Source organism: Aplidium turbinatum, chromosome 12, assembly GCF_918807975.1.
Source record: "Aplidium turbinatum chromosome 12, kaAplTurb1.1, whole genome shotgun sequence".
NCBI classification, from domain to species: Eukaryota; Metazoa; Chordata; class Ascidiacea; order Aplousobranchia; family Polyclinidae; genus Aplidium; species Aplidium turbinatum.
Genome location: NC_137483.1, coordinates 4,219,099 through 4,234,689, shown reverse-complemented (window position 1 = coordinate 4,234,689; position 15,591 = coordinate 4,219,099). Strand labels below are relative to the sequence as shown.

At 36.5% G+C, this 15,591-nt stretch overlaps 1 protein-coding gene across 1 annotated transcript in view; it reads left to right on the top strand.

Moving 5' to 3' along the window:
• Positions 1 to 345: 345 nt before the first annotated feature.
• Positions 346 to 15,591, top strand: part of LOC145780752 (dynein beta chain, ciliary-like) — a 55,585-nt gene continuing 40,339 nt past the window's right edge. The window contains exons 1-28 of the mRNA XM_082592378.1: positions 346 to 725; positions 1,886 to 2,005; positions 2,431 to 2,510; positions 2,948 to 3,137; positions 3,272 to 3,371; positions 3,801 to 4,012; positions 4,626 to 4,723; positions 5,134 to 5,272; positions 5,528 to 5,695; positions 6,105 to 6,253; positions 6,726 to 6,847; positions 7,186 to 7,300; positions 7,605 to 7,673; positions 7,943 to 8,069; positions 8,469 to 8,615; positions 9,033 to 9,141; positions 9,626 to 9,771; positions 10,160 to 10,255; positions 10,593 to 10,798; positions 11,220 to 11,346; positions 11,709 to 11,806; positions 12,309 to 12,465; positions 12,927 to 13,096; positions 13,430 to 13,538; positions 13,839 to 13,955; positions 14,360 to 14,476; positions 14,622 to 14,822; positions 15,199 to 15,351. Of these exons, the coding sequence (XP_082448504.1) occupies positions 378 to 725; positions 1,886 to 2,005; positions 2,431 to 2,510; positions 2,948 to 3,137; positions 3,272 to 3,371; positions 3,801 to 4,012; positions 4,626 to 4,723; positions 5,134 to 5,272; positions 5,528 to 5,695; positions 6,105 to 6,253; positions 6,726 to 6,847; positions 7,186 to 7,300; positions 7,605 to 7,673; positions 7,943 to 8,069; positions 8,469 to 8,615; positions 9,033 to 9,141; positions 9,626 to 9,771; positions 10,160 to 10,255; positions 10,593 to 10,798; positions 11,220 to 11,346; positions 11,709 to 11,806; positions 12,309 to 12,465; positions 12,927 to 13,096; positions 13,430 to 13,538; positions 13,839 to 13,955; positions 14,360 to 14,476; positions 14,622 to 14,822; positions 15,199 to 15,351 (3,990 nt within the window). The 5' untranslated portion in view covers positions 346 to 377. The remainder of the gene's footprint in view (positions 726 to 1,885; positions 2,006 to 2,430; positions 2,511 to 2,947; positions 3,138 to 3,271; positions 3,372 to 3,800; positions 4,013 to 4,625; positions 4,724 to 5,133; positions 5,273 to 5,527; positions 5,696 to 6,104; positions 6,254 to 6,725; positions 6,848 to 7,185; positions 7,301 to 7,604; positions 7,674 to 7,942; positions 8,070 to 8,468; positions 8,616 to 9,032; positions 9,142 to 9,625; positions 9,772 to 10,159; positions 10,256 to 10,592; positions 10,799 to 11,219; positions 11,347 to 11,708; positions 11,807 to 12,308; positions 12,466 to 12,926; positions 13,097 to 13,429; positions 13,539 to 13,838; positions 13,956 to 14,359; positions 14,477 to 14,621; positions 14,823 to 15,198; positions 15,352 to 15,591) is intronic.

The following is a 15,591-nucleotide window of genomic DNA, read 5'->3' as shown; positions in this document are numbered from 1 at the left end:
AATACAATAAGGGTCTGTCTTTCTATTTGGGGTGACCTACTAGAGGCAACTGAAATAATTATGTCAGCTTACGCGATTGCAACGAATAGAGAAATTGTATCATTAATCATCTGAATTCAATCATTAAAGCTTATTTTATTCATAATTTACCAGAAGCAAGTTTGAAGCTTGAGTTGATGGAAGTGAAGCTAGGTGCACGTTTGAGTCTTTGAAGTTTATTTTGAAACAGAAACCTAAAGCTCAACACTTATCAATATCTTAGTTACAAAATTTACTTTCAAAATAACTAAATTTATTTTGTGTTTATACGTTGCAGAATCGTGGTATTTAATTGGTTGTTGTTTGTAGCAACAGAAGGAAAGTAAACTTGGCGGAAAATGGGGGATACCGCAGGAGACAAGCGGTTTGACTTTGTGTCAGAATATGTTTTAAAGACACTGAAATTAAAAATTGACAAATGGCAGAAGTGCATCGGTGTAGAAGAAAACAAAGTCTTGATAAGTGAATTCTTCGAGAAGCCTGATCACGTGATACTCGTAATCGCTGCCAACGCGGCTGGGCTTTTGTCGCCTTCAACAATCTTCCCTCTCTCTGGAAAGTCAAAAGCTGTCTATTTCATCAAACGAAACGCGGCCCAGATCTCACCGGACGGTGTCCAGAATCAACTTATGTTTGGAGATCTCTCGTACGCGCCCTTGGATCAAATGTCGTCACTAGTCGATGACGTAAGATATGACGTAACGTGGTTACAGTATTTAAATGGCCAAATTTTCTTAGACATAGCCAATTGAAACGAATCCTTTTTATACCATTTAGAATAATTAAATTAGACGCGAAAGTGTTTTTGCTTCTTTTTTAGTCTTTACCGAATTCCTGAAATTCAGTGCGCTTCCATTTGAGATCATAATGATCGCGCAACGTTTTCAGAAAGCATCCTAAAACGGACCATCGATGGCAACTTGAGTTGCTACTTCATCCCCATAACTGCCCCTTCAAGTTGACTTTTATTTGTTAGATTCTCAAGTTAAACAAACAAGAGAAAACTTTTTTTATTTGAAGTTAAATAAACAACTCAGCATCTTTTGATTGATTGTATCTCGACTTCTAGAGTGTCAATGAAAAGTAGCCTATAATGAAACTGTACCTACGGCTGTGTAGGATTATGAAACTAATGTCCACTGTGTTTTGTTCAATACTTTTGAAACAATGTGATTCATTGTGTTTAAAGCAATTAATTTCGAGCGGCCTCATTATTACAAAACAAGTCTTTTGTCAATTTCATGACAAGGTAATTTTTTTCAAGTTTAATTATAAATGTCAGTATTGAGTTTCCTGTTGGCAGTTCAATACACAGGAAAGACAAAGATACTTAGCCTGTTTCATAATACTTTAACTTAGCGCCTTGTAGCCTTATTATTCTACACACCCAATCGATTTTAGGTAGGTTGATACTTCAGTTCTCAATGAGCACCATAGGGCATGCCGTTTTGATATTTAGCAAGGCAATACACAAACATGGTATAGTTTAATCGGGCGTTTATTTTTTCGCTGAGAATGTCAAAGTTCAAAGGGGATCTTCTTTCGTACAGGATTTCTTTCTTTGATTGAAACAATCAGGGATTGATTTATTGTCGATTGTAAATCTTTACAATAAAACTGCTCAAATCCACATATAAAAATAACAAATATTATATTTGAAACAAATCAATCGAATTTGAACATGAAATTACTCGTCTAACAAAGCTAAATGCTCTGTTGTGTGATTGCACAAATTAAAATGTTGTTGACATTGCTTCTAGTTAAATATCGTTTTGCCATCGTTTTTACTGAAAGTACGAACATCTAATTTGAATAATTAAAAAGATTTTCTGTTTTTTTCTTCCAGGTGGTTGTGCCTCTACTTGCCAACGACAGAAACCATGACACGTGGCCCTACGTCGTTTCCGGTGACGTCCTACGTCACGTCCACAAGTTGAAGAGTAACGTATTTGTGGTTTCTGGACAGGTTAGTTCCGTTAAATTGAAACACTGCTTCCGTTATTTGTTTTTACAATTCAATCATGTTTCAAGTTAAATTTACCTTCAACAATATGTTTAGGCTACACACTTTTGGTTAGAATTTAACTGGCAAGCCCAGGCAGCAAAATCCGTCGTCGCGTCACGAAAAAAAGAACATAGTCAACTTTTGCTTTTTTTAGTTATCTCTGCTTTCTGAACAACGTTAAAAAAACTAAGGAAATCCTAAACAAAATTACATTGCAAGATAAACACAGGCAAATTTGCAATCGGGTCTCTCCGAACCAGGGCTTGACACATGATTGGTGTATTTTGTCGTGCAAAACAGTAACAACACAATACTATGTCATAGTGTACCAGCGATTGAATGCTAGCTAAAAACATCATTTGAATTGTATATTTTGCTTTTGAAAGGTGAAAGGCAAAACGCTGCTACCACTTCCTCCAGGAACGGAGAAGATTCCAGAAGACGAGCCAAAGCCCGAAACATCGAAGTATGATTTTGCTTATGTCCAGAGTTCAGAACAGATTTGTGTCAAGTTTGTTTATCAACGCTCAAGAAAAAAAAAGCTTTTGAATTTATGTGGTGTCTTTGCTACACAAAATTAGTCATTTTGTAAAAAGAGTTTTTTACTGTAAACTGTTGATAAGTAAGCTTTCTATAGATCATGAAAAAACTGATGCAGATGCTAGCCTCTTTCGTTCTTGAAATCATTTTTATATTTAATTATTTTTGACCTATATCTTTTAAAATACTTACGGTAAAGTAATTCTATATAAGTTTATAAAATAAATAAGAAAAACAACAAATAGGTAAAGGACGTGGTTTAAAAGCTATTTTTACAATCAGTTTAGGTTCATTTGTGTAGACACCTAACTTGTACATGACATTTCAAATATTGTATTGAGATATGTCTATAAATTTATGTAGAGATGACTTGATTGACGGACAAATCCTTCACACTTTGGAATCGGTTGTTATTGAATGGAGTCATCAAATCAGAAATGTATTGAAAAGAGATTCCTCAGAGACTCTACTTCAAGGACTTAATCCTCTTCCAAACACAGAGATTACCTTCTGGGCTGACAGATTCGAAAACCTTCAGTGTATTTATGACCAGGTATGTTCGACCTGCGTAAAATTTATAAATCGGAAAAATTTCAAGTTTATATGTTTGAAGTACGTTTCAAAGACTCCCTTAATATGCTATGACGCTGCAAAAGATAGCATAGCCGAGCAGGTATTTTGTTGCAGCTAACGACGCCAAAAGTGAAGGTGATGGCGCAGGTGCTGAAGAAGGTGCAGAGCAGCTACTTCCCAGCGTATCAACAGATGTTTAAAGATGTGGTAGCAGGTAGACTTGTTTTATTTTGAGATATGGTGATTGAAAATAAAAGTACAATGGTGGCGTTTAATAACTAGGTGCCATTAAAACCTTTCAAATCCACAAACGCGTGAGTTTACTTGAGTTTAATAAATTGACATGTTTTTTTAACCTTTATCTTTTTATCACTCAATTATAACATCAACATTATTTTCATGGATTTTGCCTTTATGAAAGGCTCTTTTCAACAGAATGACTAGACTGATGAAATGTGATTAAAATTCATGAAAACTTTAACAATTTTAAGTCAATGCTGGTCTTTGCATAATCATTCAAGCTCAATATACGCAGCCGCAGTTTACATCGCTGAATAAATTAGTCTCTACGTTGCGCAAAACTTCTCTACAGGAGAGCAGTGCAATGTATGATGAACGTAAAGTTCATTTTTGTTTTTTATAGGTCTTTCAGAAGCAAGGGACATCCATAATCATCTGAAGGCGATAAAGTGGCTGGTTGAAGACATGGAGGAAAAAGAGTTCAACGAGTACAGCATAACTATCCGTCCTCTCTTTGATACAATATGCAAGATTTGGGCACACAGCAGATACTACAGCGTGCCTACCCGGCTCATTGTTTTGCTGCAGGAAATCTGTAACTTATTTATCAATCAGGTACCTGAACGACCAAACTTAATTTGGCAGTAGCCAAATATCAACATATTCTTAAAGCAATTATAAAATAACAGGAGTTATCGTCAGAATAAAATAAGCCTTAAAGTGGTGAAGTAACACATAGCCCCTGAAGAGAGTTGGACGAAAACCTACAGTACAGCTTCGAGCTACCGTTAGCGACATACTACTCGCAAACATCCTTTTAATCATTACATAGATATTATTGGGTACTCAGAGACAAGCTCACCGCTATTTGAGAAAACTGGAAGATTATGTTCTGTATAAAAAACAATGCTATGATGGATTGGTCTTGGTTAAGAAAAGCATCTTAATAAAAAAAGCATCTTATATGACCAATCTAGAAATGGCCACGAGTAACTGCGACAATAAAACAATTTTTAAACCAGTAGGCTACGATGGTTATATTTACCATAAACAAACACAACATTGCACAAGAATGATGTGAAGTAATCGCGTAAACGCTGCTCGCCTGTTGCACCGCGGCGTCTCTATGCTTCCTGTTACATGTGGGAATACCCGTTTGATATAGAACTTCAAGTTGGAAATGTAGTTGGATTTCTTACTTTAGTCGAGCCTTTGTTTTTATTTTCAGTGCCGCAGTTTTCTGAATCCAGATGATCTCTTTAAAGGAGAAGTAGATGAGGTTCTCTCACAGGTTGAGGTCGCTATCAAAGTCCTCTCTAAATTTAGGTGAATGCTGCGTTTTCTTTTCATGCTAAATTGGAAACGTGTAGTCTAATCTTGACAGCGATTTTCTTGTAAGAAACGTTTTTTGGTGTTAGAAAATTTAGAGATGGCTGAGAGAAGGGGATTCACAGTTCGAAACGCCTTTTGTCAGGCTTTCTTCAAGAGTTTATCACAGGAATGAAACAGGCCTGAATTTGATGTAGTATAGCACAACACTTAATACATCAAACCCTATTACAGAAATCTGTTGCATTTTGACGATAACCGTATAAAGAGAGTCTGACGAAAAGCGATTGTAACATCGACAAAGTGTTTTATTTCCGAACACAGGAAGTGGTTTGCGAATGCAAATTTCAAGAGTGGAAGATCTTGAATTACTTGTACGGGTAGTGTTTATTATTTGTGTATCACAGAGAGAGCTACCAAGAACATAAGGAAAAACTCCCTTCATATTTCGAGGGAATGGAGAGAGATGTTGTTTTATGGGACTTTGATAATAGCCTAGTATTTGCTCGGATGGATCGATTTATTCGACGGCTCAAAGACATAATGGTGACTATTGTCAAATAATCAACTTGGAACATAATTGGTTTCTGTAAAATATCCTTGTTAATCATTATTACGTTATTAATACGAGTATGACTACTAAACTATATTTTTGTTTTTGGCGGAGTAGATTGTAGGTTATATTTTCTCTTATGTACATAATGAGTTTTATTGTCTTCTAACAAAACAGCATATAAAACTGAATCCTCTAACTACCTTGTCATTGTTTATTTCATTCATGCTGTGTTGTGATATTTCCAGACTTTATTCACCGACGCCAGCGACATGCTGAAACTTGAAAAGATCGAGTTTGGTGGAGTGAAAGGATCAGCTTTGAGCGGTCAAGTTGAAGCCCTTTTCGAAGAATTCAACACAATTTTCAAAGTGTTCAGTGATTTAAAATATGATCCCCTGGACCCAGTTGATGAGGTGAGAATTTTCGTTAAGTACTTGAACAACATGATATAACTTCATAGCGTCGGGTTTGGATCGATTTTAGTCTGGCATCTCATCCGTAGCCGTTTCAACAAAGGTAACCTTGTGTTGGCTGCCTCGGACGGGAGTCATCGACGCACGCAAGCCTCCAGACGTCAACAATGTAACGATCCAGGTCGTGGGGGACTTAAATAAAAATGTGTTCACATTGGAAGTTAGATTGGGAATGCTACTTTTCGTAACTTTTCTAGCACATCACTAAAAGTAAAAAAAGTCTTGTAAACAAGAGAATGCAGGTTCGTTTCGTAGTGGTTACGAAAACTTGATTTGCAGATAGTTTCCAATAAACTAATCATGTAAACGGCTTATTGCAAGCATGTTAACGTGCTTGCACAATCTTTAGAGCTTCAATAGAAACCTCGAGGAGTTCCAACAACACATTGAGGATATCGACAGAAGACTAGGAGCAATTGTTGCGCAATCATTTGATGATTGTCCTTCCACCGAATCAGCGTTTAAGCTTGTTCATATGTTCGGCAGTCTATTGGAAAGGTTAGATATCAGCTATTATCACTGTTGTATTTATTTAGTGGTTGTAAATACAGCGTTAGTAATTTACCGTTGAATGCTTAAGATAGTGCGTCCTTCAACGGTTGAATCAGTTCACAACGATTTAATTGCTGTATAAATAATAAAGTTGTACATAAAAGTAGTCTACTTATAGTTGTGGGAAAATATAGTATTAAGTAAACACAAAGATTTTTTGAGAACGTAAATTTAATAATTTAGCAATACAGTTGTACTTGTTGCCTCCAGTTCTTGCTGGAGTTTGTCGGTATGTTAACAAACTCAAAGTGTAACATAGTTCACCGTTTATAGTTAGTTCAATTAAAACTTGTCGTATTTCTTTTTACCATATTCTAGGTATTGTATAAGTGGTCCAGCATAAAATGCCTTGTGATCAAGCACTGTCACTGTTTTTGAAGTTACAATGTCAGTAAAGTAATCTGTTTGTTTTGTTCAGACCTTTGATCCGAGAGGATATGTGGCCGAAATATCCCATTCTTCTCCACATGTTTCACAAAGAGCTTGATGAGGCGAAGATCATCTTCGACAAGCAGATGGAATACGGAAAGAACAACGATGGTATGGTCACCTTTTTTGTCACCTAGGTCACCCTTTTTTGTCACATTTATTCACATTTGAAAAGTAAATCATCAAAATAAACAAAATTACGAACTCTAAACTCAGCAAACTCATTTACTAAAGTGAGTCCTCTGCTTTACAAGAGATAATAGAAATAGTATGAGTTAGTTGTTTATGAGTCCGTCGTTTTTTTACATTAGTTAAACATCCGCAGACGTAAAGAAGTGATTTGATGACTGGGTATTGGGTAATCGTGTCTTTAACCAATATTGGAGAAGATTAACAACTTTGAATTGAACACATTTTTCGTTGTTTAAACAACTGAATATCTTTTTCAGGTGTTTATCCTGTTAACAAGAACATGCCAGCTGTAGCAGGGGCGATAAGATGGTCAAAAGAGCTTCGACAAAGAATTGAAAATCCTTATAGCAAATTTACACACATCAATCATCCGTAAGTTAATTTATTTTGATTTTACTTGAATTTTTACAACAAAGGTAATTTGCATATCAATATGTTATGGAAGATGTGATCTACCACAAGCCAATGCAACAGATAGGCTTACATTTAAACTCATCGGCTTTCATAACTTAGTAGGCTAATATTGCCGGGTAGCAAGAAGCAAATTTGCAAGTATACGCACAGGGGCTCCCAGGCATAGATTGAAGAATTCCAGATTAGTTGAACTTTTTAGCGTCATATGACTTAGGCTGGTAGGCTAATTGGTTTATAGTAACATTGTTATGACACAACACAGGGTCATGGAAGCCGAAGAAGGGAAGTTGATGGAGATGAAGTACATTCAAATGATGCAGCTTCTCAAACAGTGAGTTCGTTTTATTGATGGTCAAGTATTAAATACTTTTTAATGACTCTACACAGCGTACTACATAAATTATACTGCCTGGCAAAGCTCAACCGATGAAACCTTGACATAATGTTGTGCTAGTGTCTTTTAGATTGGGCGATGTGTAAAAGTTTGAAATGGTTTAAAAGACTACAGGGTTCGTTAAAAAGAAAACGATGTATGACTGCAGTAAAATCGGCCTATACTTTGGCAATCATAATGAAACATGAAATTTATTTTCTTGTCAGATTCGAGGAAGGAATATACGTCAAATGGGCGGCCACAGTAGATGAAAGGTCGCAATACAATCTCAGCCAACCCTTAATTTCCAGAAATCCAGATACGAAGCTGATTTGTGTCAATTTTAACCCACAGGTGATTTAAAGTGTTACGACAAATTTTGCATGATTATTGTTGTTGTTGTTTTCTACAACGTTTTTATCCGCTTACCAAGAGTAGAATTTATGCTTTTTGTGCTTGTAAGACAGATTAAACGTCCGCATACCACTGCTAAGGCCAAAGCCTACCTGCCCAGAATTTGTAACTGTTGGAATTGTTTTATCTCGTAGCACAGTGTCACTAAAGCAAATGAACAGAAAGATTTTGCAAGCGGCACACAATCCCATTTGTGCAATTATTTAAACATTCTCAACAGACGCCCCTCAGAACATCAAGAAAGGGGTGGTTAGAAAGCATTGATATGCTTCCTAAGATTGTTTCTTTTTACCCCCATGCGAAGATATAAATCTCAGTTGTGCTCCGTTTCTTCATCAGCTCGTTTCAGTACTCCGGGAAGTAAAATATCTGGATGCAGATGAGATTGCAGATATTCCAGAGGAGGCTGCGAGTATCTTTGCTGCTAAGGAATCCTACCGACAATTTGTCGCTAACGTCGATTTAACCCAACAATGGTACAACAAGGTATGCTCCCATGAGACATTTAAACAAACTTCTGACATTTATTCGTGTCATAAATTTTTTCTCTAAGAAGAGCAAAAGAATGTGGTAATATTGATCAGCATGTCTTGGTTCATTTGCAACCAAACGAAAGATTTTTTAATCTACTGTTTGTATTTTGCCAACGATTTTATATATTTTTTGGTTGGAAAATGAAGTTTAAGCAAGTATTTAGAGTACATGTTGGGTTTTAACTTTAAAAGACGATTGGAGTATCGAAATGGTAACGCTGAAACTGTCTGTACTTAAAAAGCTAACAGAACAATGTACACTTTCAGTTAATGTAGTGCGAAATCACGTATTATCATCTTGCTTATTGATATAATATTGCTGAAAAAGTCAGTTTTCTTTCTCCTAACAGTTTTGACATAATGCTGACAGGTTCGTAACACGATCCTGGACGTAGAGTATCCTCTGATTGATGGACAACTGACAGCCATCGATGATCACTTAATGAAAGCCGAAAAAGATTTGTCATGGAAAAACGACGGTTAGTGTCGAATTAAATGAACATTTTTGTTGTGATACTTGGTATTCACATACTTCGTCAAAATAGACATAGTACTGAGCTATCTGTCTAATCTATGTTGAAAGATAGTTCACACTAAGATGAGTATCAGCTAGTACAAACGTCGCTTTGGCGTCAGATTGAAGTTGAATAATATGAGAAACACTATCAGAGACTTAATACTTGGTGCCTCATCTCTATCTTTCCATCGAATTGCTATAAACAATTCCCATTATAACTTACTGTAACTGCTTAAACAAATTTAACTGGCGTATTAAGCTACTGTTGTTTGGCTATGTTTGCCACATAGTTCTCCAGTCTCCACCGCTGCTTTCGCCAAGGAGATCGCTCCTTCTCCACCAAGTAGTAGGCTATAAGTTGGAAATAAAACATTATGCGTACACAACAATTTGCCATCGGAATTTTCTTTATTTGTTTGTTTTATGTGTTTTTCACTTTTTTCCAGGTGTGTGGGAATATATCCAAGAAACACGTGACCAAGTGTTCGATCTTGAACAGCGAGTACAAAAGGCAAAGGATAATGTTGACAAAGTAAACAAGACTATGACGACATGGGTTCTACCGCTTTTCGAAAGAAAAGAGAACAAGAAGGTAGAGATGATTGTAAATTATCATAGTTGGTTCATTTCCGTTTACTTCAAAAATGGTCCACGAAAATTAACACTGTAGAGCTTTATATAGTGGCGTTCGTAAGAAAGAGCTTTCCTTGTTAGATTGTTCAGCTGATGAAAAAAACCGTAGATACCCACTCAGCTGGTAATACAATAATTCCATAAGCTTACCAATTATCTAGTTTTGTAACAATTTCTTGTGTAGAATGCACAAATAAACGTAGTGGTTTGTTTAAAGTGTATGGCGTGTAACTTTTTAGTGGCATGTGACTTCCACTTGAGTGCACAGCAGTTATATTGATGAGACATCAAAGAATCGTCAAAGGAACTTGTGCTAAATTTAATAGCTAACAATATATTGCATTTAGGATGCCTTATTGAATTTGGATGATCGCGACGACAGACTAAACAAAAGACATACCATGATAAAGGATTGCGCCACACAGATCCATACTCTACTTGAGGTTGGAGGGTTTGGTGTTCTAGAACAATCGTTATAAGCGACAACTAACTGCAAAACGATGATTTAAATAAGTTTTATTACGTCAAAACAACTCTGGAACATGATTTGCTTTTAGACTGTTAAGTGGAATAGAGTCGTACAAAATGTCTTCTAAAATACTGCAGTTTTTATTTTCGTTTTTTCTCAGCACTCAGCGTTGATATTTGTTGATATCGCCTGTTAACAGCTACTTCGTTACGCTAAAACCACCTACACATAGTGCACCAATCAAAGCATTGGATACAACAAAACTTGTGACGTAGCAATGGCACTAAGCAATTATTCATTTTACTTTATAGGAAAATATGCAACTCTTCAAAGCCTCTTCGGATTCTGAAACTTGGAAAGCCTACGTCATGTATGTTGATGACATGGCTGTGGATGGGTGCTTTAACGCCATCGAGTGCTCACTCAAGTTCATGTTGAAACAGACCGATCATAGACTCGGTCTTCCTCCGCTGTTCCAAGCACAGCTGGAACTAAATGCACCCGACATGGTTTTCAAGTGAGTTTTATGAAACATTTTCGAATTCATTAACATCTCGTAAATTCACAAGATCTCCTTGCAATTAGTTTTTAACAACTATTTGACTTTATAGACGCCCTGTGTTTGTAAGATGATGTGAGGTGATGTTCTCTTGTGGGTGGGTTTTGTAGTTTTAATATATTTGCAGAAACTGCTGAAGATACATAAACGACTAAAGATTAAACAAGCATTGAAAAAGTCTCATCAAAAGCCAAATTGACTTAGTTGCTACCGTATTGCGACGCTTATGCTACAGATTTCCTTCACTAAAATATTTGTCTGAGCCATGTAATAATAACAATAATGTGTTTTTGTATAGCACTGTAGGCTATTCATCGCAGAAATGCGTTGCTCCTCAGCGCTTTACAAAGCAAACAGTGTCAATGTAAACTATTTTTAGACCGTCATTGGACTATGGAGGTGAAGAAGGTTTCTACGAGCTGGTGGAAGGCCTCATCAACGACATGTACAACCTGTCATCACTGGTTCCCAGGCTCACCAAAGATGGAGAAGTTCAACATTATCAGGTTTGTTGATAATTAAGAAATCTTCAATTTCGTAAAGCATTGGATCATTGTGACTTACTCCGCTGTCTTATCTTCATGTCGTGATGCACTATCCTCATCTAGTGGCCATTCGGTGTCTTTTATGAGCTTCAGAACGGTAACAATTCTACTTTGTCTCAATTGGCTATTTCTACGAATAGCTTTTTCAAACCATTCAACGTATTCTTTAAAAGTTTAGATATGCCACCTATGATTCATTATTATTATCTAGATTTATTCAAGTTACGTAGACTTTAAACCTTTTAATCTAGTTGTTCTACAAAGTTGTCACTACTTAAGGTTATTCAAATAGAATCTGGCATGTTCTCATTCATCTTTCCTAGGCTGACATGGAGGATATGGCTGACTTGTCAGACATGAAGAACGAATTGCTTGAGAGAGTACAAACTGTCATGGACAAAGCATGCGAATACAGGAACAGGTTATTACAAAAAGTTTGTAGTTTTGCGCTCGTATTTCCGTAACGTTACCTATTACTACAACTATATTTGTGATTGTAGCCTACTGTTTGAAAAATCGGAAGAAGTAAAGTATCAGATCGGTAAATCACAACCGCACTAATTTAAACAAGCAGGTGAACCAAAGTTCCGCTAACAGGGGCAATCGTTTGATTCCTGCTTGAAACAGATAACAAAGTAAATGGGTTATAACGTTTTTTTTTCTGAGGTAGTTTGAAGAGAGAGCAGGATGGACCAAAACCTTAAAACAGAGAACGGCTTTCACTTTATTTGTTGGAAAATCTTTAGCATCTGTCTGAGTAGATTTAACAGACTTTATTTTTTCCACAACGAAGATTTGTATCAACACAAAGCTCTCACTTTTACTTTGTGTGATTGATTCCTCTTCTTGTTATATTTTCTTCTTTTTTTTCTCAAACGAAACAATGCTCTGACAAGGTAACATGAGTGAGGTGTTATTTGCAGCTTTGACAACTACGCTTACTTATGGGTGGATGATCGAAACGAGTTCATGAAACAGTTTCTCACATACGGCCATGTCCTCACTACAGAAGAAATAGAGGCCCATGCGGAGGAAGGAGTGCCAGAGAATCCTCCAACACTTGACATGTTCAAGGAGCAGGTGTGTAATTCTGAAGCAACAAATGAACAAAAACTAGTTGATAGTTTAGAGATTGTGACCTATCAATTAGATATTAGACTCGAAAATACATATTGTGCAGTTTAAACCAATTAAAAGGGCGATGTTCGTCCGTGCATATCAATGTACAGACAGAAGCATCACAAAAATGAGGATCAAAACTTAATAATGGGATTACTTGATAAGCTAACATTAAGGTGGGGAAACATTTTAAAGAAAATAAGCCATACAATATTACAAAATTAATTTGCACGATTGATTCAAACATATTTACAATACAATGAAGTGGTTGCAATACTTTTTCGCTGTACATCTACGGCTTGCACATGAATTGACTCTCTCATTGAATAAACAGTGTGTGTCTTCGTTCTCTTCTTCATGTACGTTTGTTTTGTATTCGAACAAAAATAATGACTGACTGACTGATTTTGATCCCTTATTAGGTGGATGCTTATGAAAAGATCTACTGTGAAGTGGAAGAAATCAACCCAGTGGCCGTGTTTGATTCCTGGTTCCGAGTGGATGCCAAGCCATTTAAACAAGCTCTCCTCAACATCATCAAGAGATGGAGCTTTATGTTTAAACAACATCTCATTGACCACGTCACAAACAGGTGATTTTTATTATTGGCACGTCAAGTTGATTTATTGCTTAATGGGGCTAAGGGTCCACTTCTATACCATTTGCAAACAAAGATAATGAATTAACAAATCAGGTAAACATTACGAAAACTGCTTGATTTGTATTGTCAGACTTAATAGAGCTTTTCTTTTGTTTATCGATTCTTTTTAGTTTAAATTTATAAAAACGAGTTGGTAGATGAAGGATAATTTGCTTTTGGACAGTTGAAGAGCAGCCTACATTTGAAAGATAAAATTGGCTACAAAACGCCATCAGTAGAGACAATAGTTTTAACACGCTTTCACAGAATATTTTAATTTTTTAGTCTTTCCGATCTTGAGAACTTCATCAAAGTTGTCGACAAAGGAATGGGAGTTGAAGTTAATGAGGATGTTGGATACGATAGTTTGATCACTTTGATTGCCCACTTGCGGGTAAGACAATAATTTATTTGTTGAACTTATTCAGGGCAAATTGAAATCACTTCATCACAGATTTGTTGTGAGTCATAGTAGTATGTCACAAACATATACCAAAGCTGAATTCTGTATCAAATGTCTATCAAAACTATGTTACACCAAAAGTATAGCTTAGAGTTAGACAATAGACATCTAGCAAAGCTGAACTATTCAAATAAACTTTCTACCAAAAATCTATTGAGAATGTTTTGCTTCTTTTAAAAGTCATTACTTGTACTATCATTTGTTTACCTGTTCGACAATTGATATTATTAGGACGTGAAATCTCGACAAAGCACAACGGACGAAATGTTTGAACCTCTGAAGCAAACCATCGAATTATTGAAAACATATGATCAGGAAATGTCTGAAGATGTTCACAAGCAGTTGGAGGTAACGTTGTATGTTAATATGAGCATAGAAAGCATAGTGTTGTTTAGGCTAAATTCTAAAAAACTTTTACCATCTTCCGTCTTTCACATTTTGTCGCATCCGGGCTCACGCCCAGTAGTGTAAGACTTAGATTAAGCGGACGGGTAGGCAAAGAAACCAATCTTCTTGTCCACCTTCAGGCATGCCAAAGCGCCGTGCCATAGACACAGCCGAATGATCTTGAGCGGTGTCAGTCCCGCACCATTTCAAGCGTCGTATCAGGGCTCTCTCTCTCAATGAAACATTGTAACTAATGGCTATATTTTTGTGGCTGTAAGTTAAAAAAATTAGAAATGTTGTACAAGCGGAAGCTGTACAGCCTATTAATTTTTGTTAATTTACGCAATTATTATGTTATTCTGTAGCAACTTCCTGAGAAGTGGAATAACACCAAGAAAACAGCAGCGACTGTCAAGCAAGCTGTAGCTCCCCTGCAATCCAATGAAGTGGCTATTTTGAGACGAAAATGTAGCACATTCGATGTAAGTTTTTGTGCTTTTTTCAAGTGGTGATAAAAATGCTTGGTTTGGTTGTTGCCATTAGCTTTACTTATTCAGGCTGCAATCACCAGCAAGATTTTGAACAGAGTTGTCTATTGCTTCATATTCAACAATACCATTTTTGCAGGTTCAACAGCACGAGTTCAGAGAACGGTTCCGCAGAGATGCCCCATTCCGTTTCAATGCAGACAGACCGTACAACCTGTTGGATAGATGCCACGAAGAGATCACAGAGATGGAGAACGAGATGGCAAAACTGTACGAAGCCGCTGCTATTTTTGAAATCAACGTTCCTGACTTCAAACAGATGAAGCAATGCAGACGCGAAGTAAGTGGTGACAATAGATATTGCCTGGAAATCGAGCTAATAGCCTTTCCTTTATCCAGATGATAACCAAACCGACGATTTCGATTTTATCTCACTCTGGGCTCTATAGTCGACTAACAACGCCTGTTTGAATCTTTCTTATGTGTGAGCTGCATTCTATAAGTTTCTTCTATAGCAATCAATGTGATGAATACAACAAGTTGAGGGGCTCTTAGCACAAAGTAGTAAAGAGATTTTCTTGTAGTTTTTCTATTTTTATACGGTAACTGTCAACGACGGTAGAATTAAAATAAAGCTTAGCTTTAACCTGTCAGCAGTACAAAAGCATACTTATTTTTAAGTTGCCACTGTTTCATGACTGTCACTTGTGGTATAGGTGATCCTCCTCAAGTCCTTGTGGGACATGATCAACTTGGTTAGAACCAGCATCGAGGATTGGAAGAAAACAAAGTGGGCTCACATCAACGTTGAGCAGATGGAACTTGACTGCAAAAAGTTTGCTAAGGACATTCGAACTTTGGACAAGGAAGTACGTAAAAAAATTCTCAATGTTTGTAACGCCACCTCATCATCTTCGTAATGATAGATTTGTAGTATCTTTCGACGTTTATTTATTACCACGTAGTTGGGTGGTGTGCTGAAAAAAAAAACAGTGTAGTAGAAAAGCAAATATCTTTTCAGAAAATTTGACAACACACACTTACACTTAAAATTACGACAAAGGCGCTTTTCCTTATTCTCCAATAATTTCTTGAACAACTTTTCATTA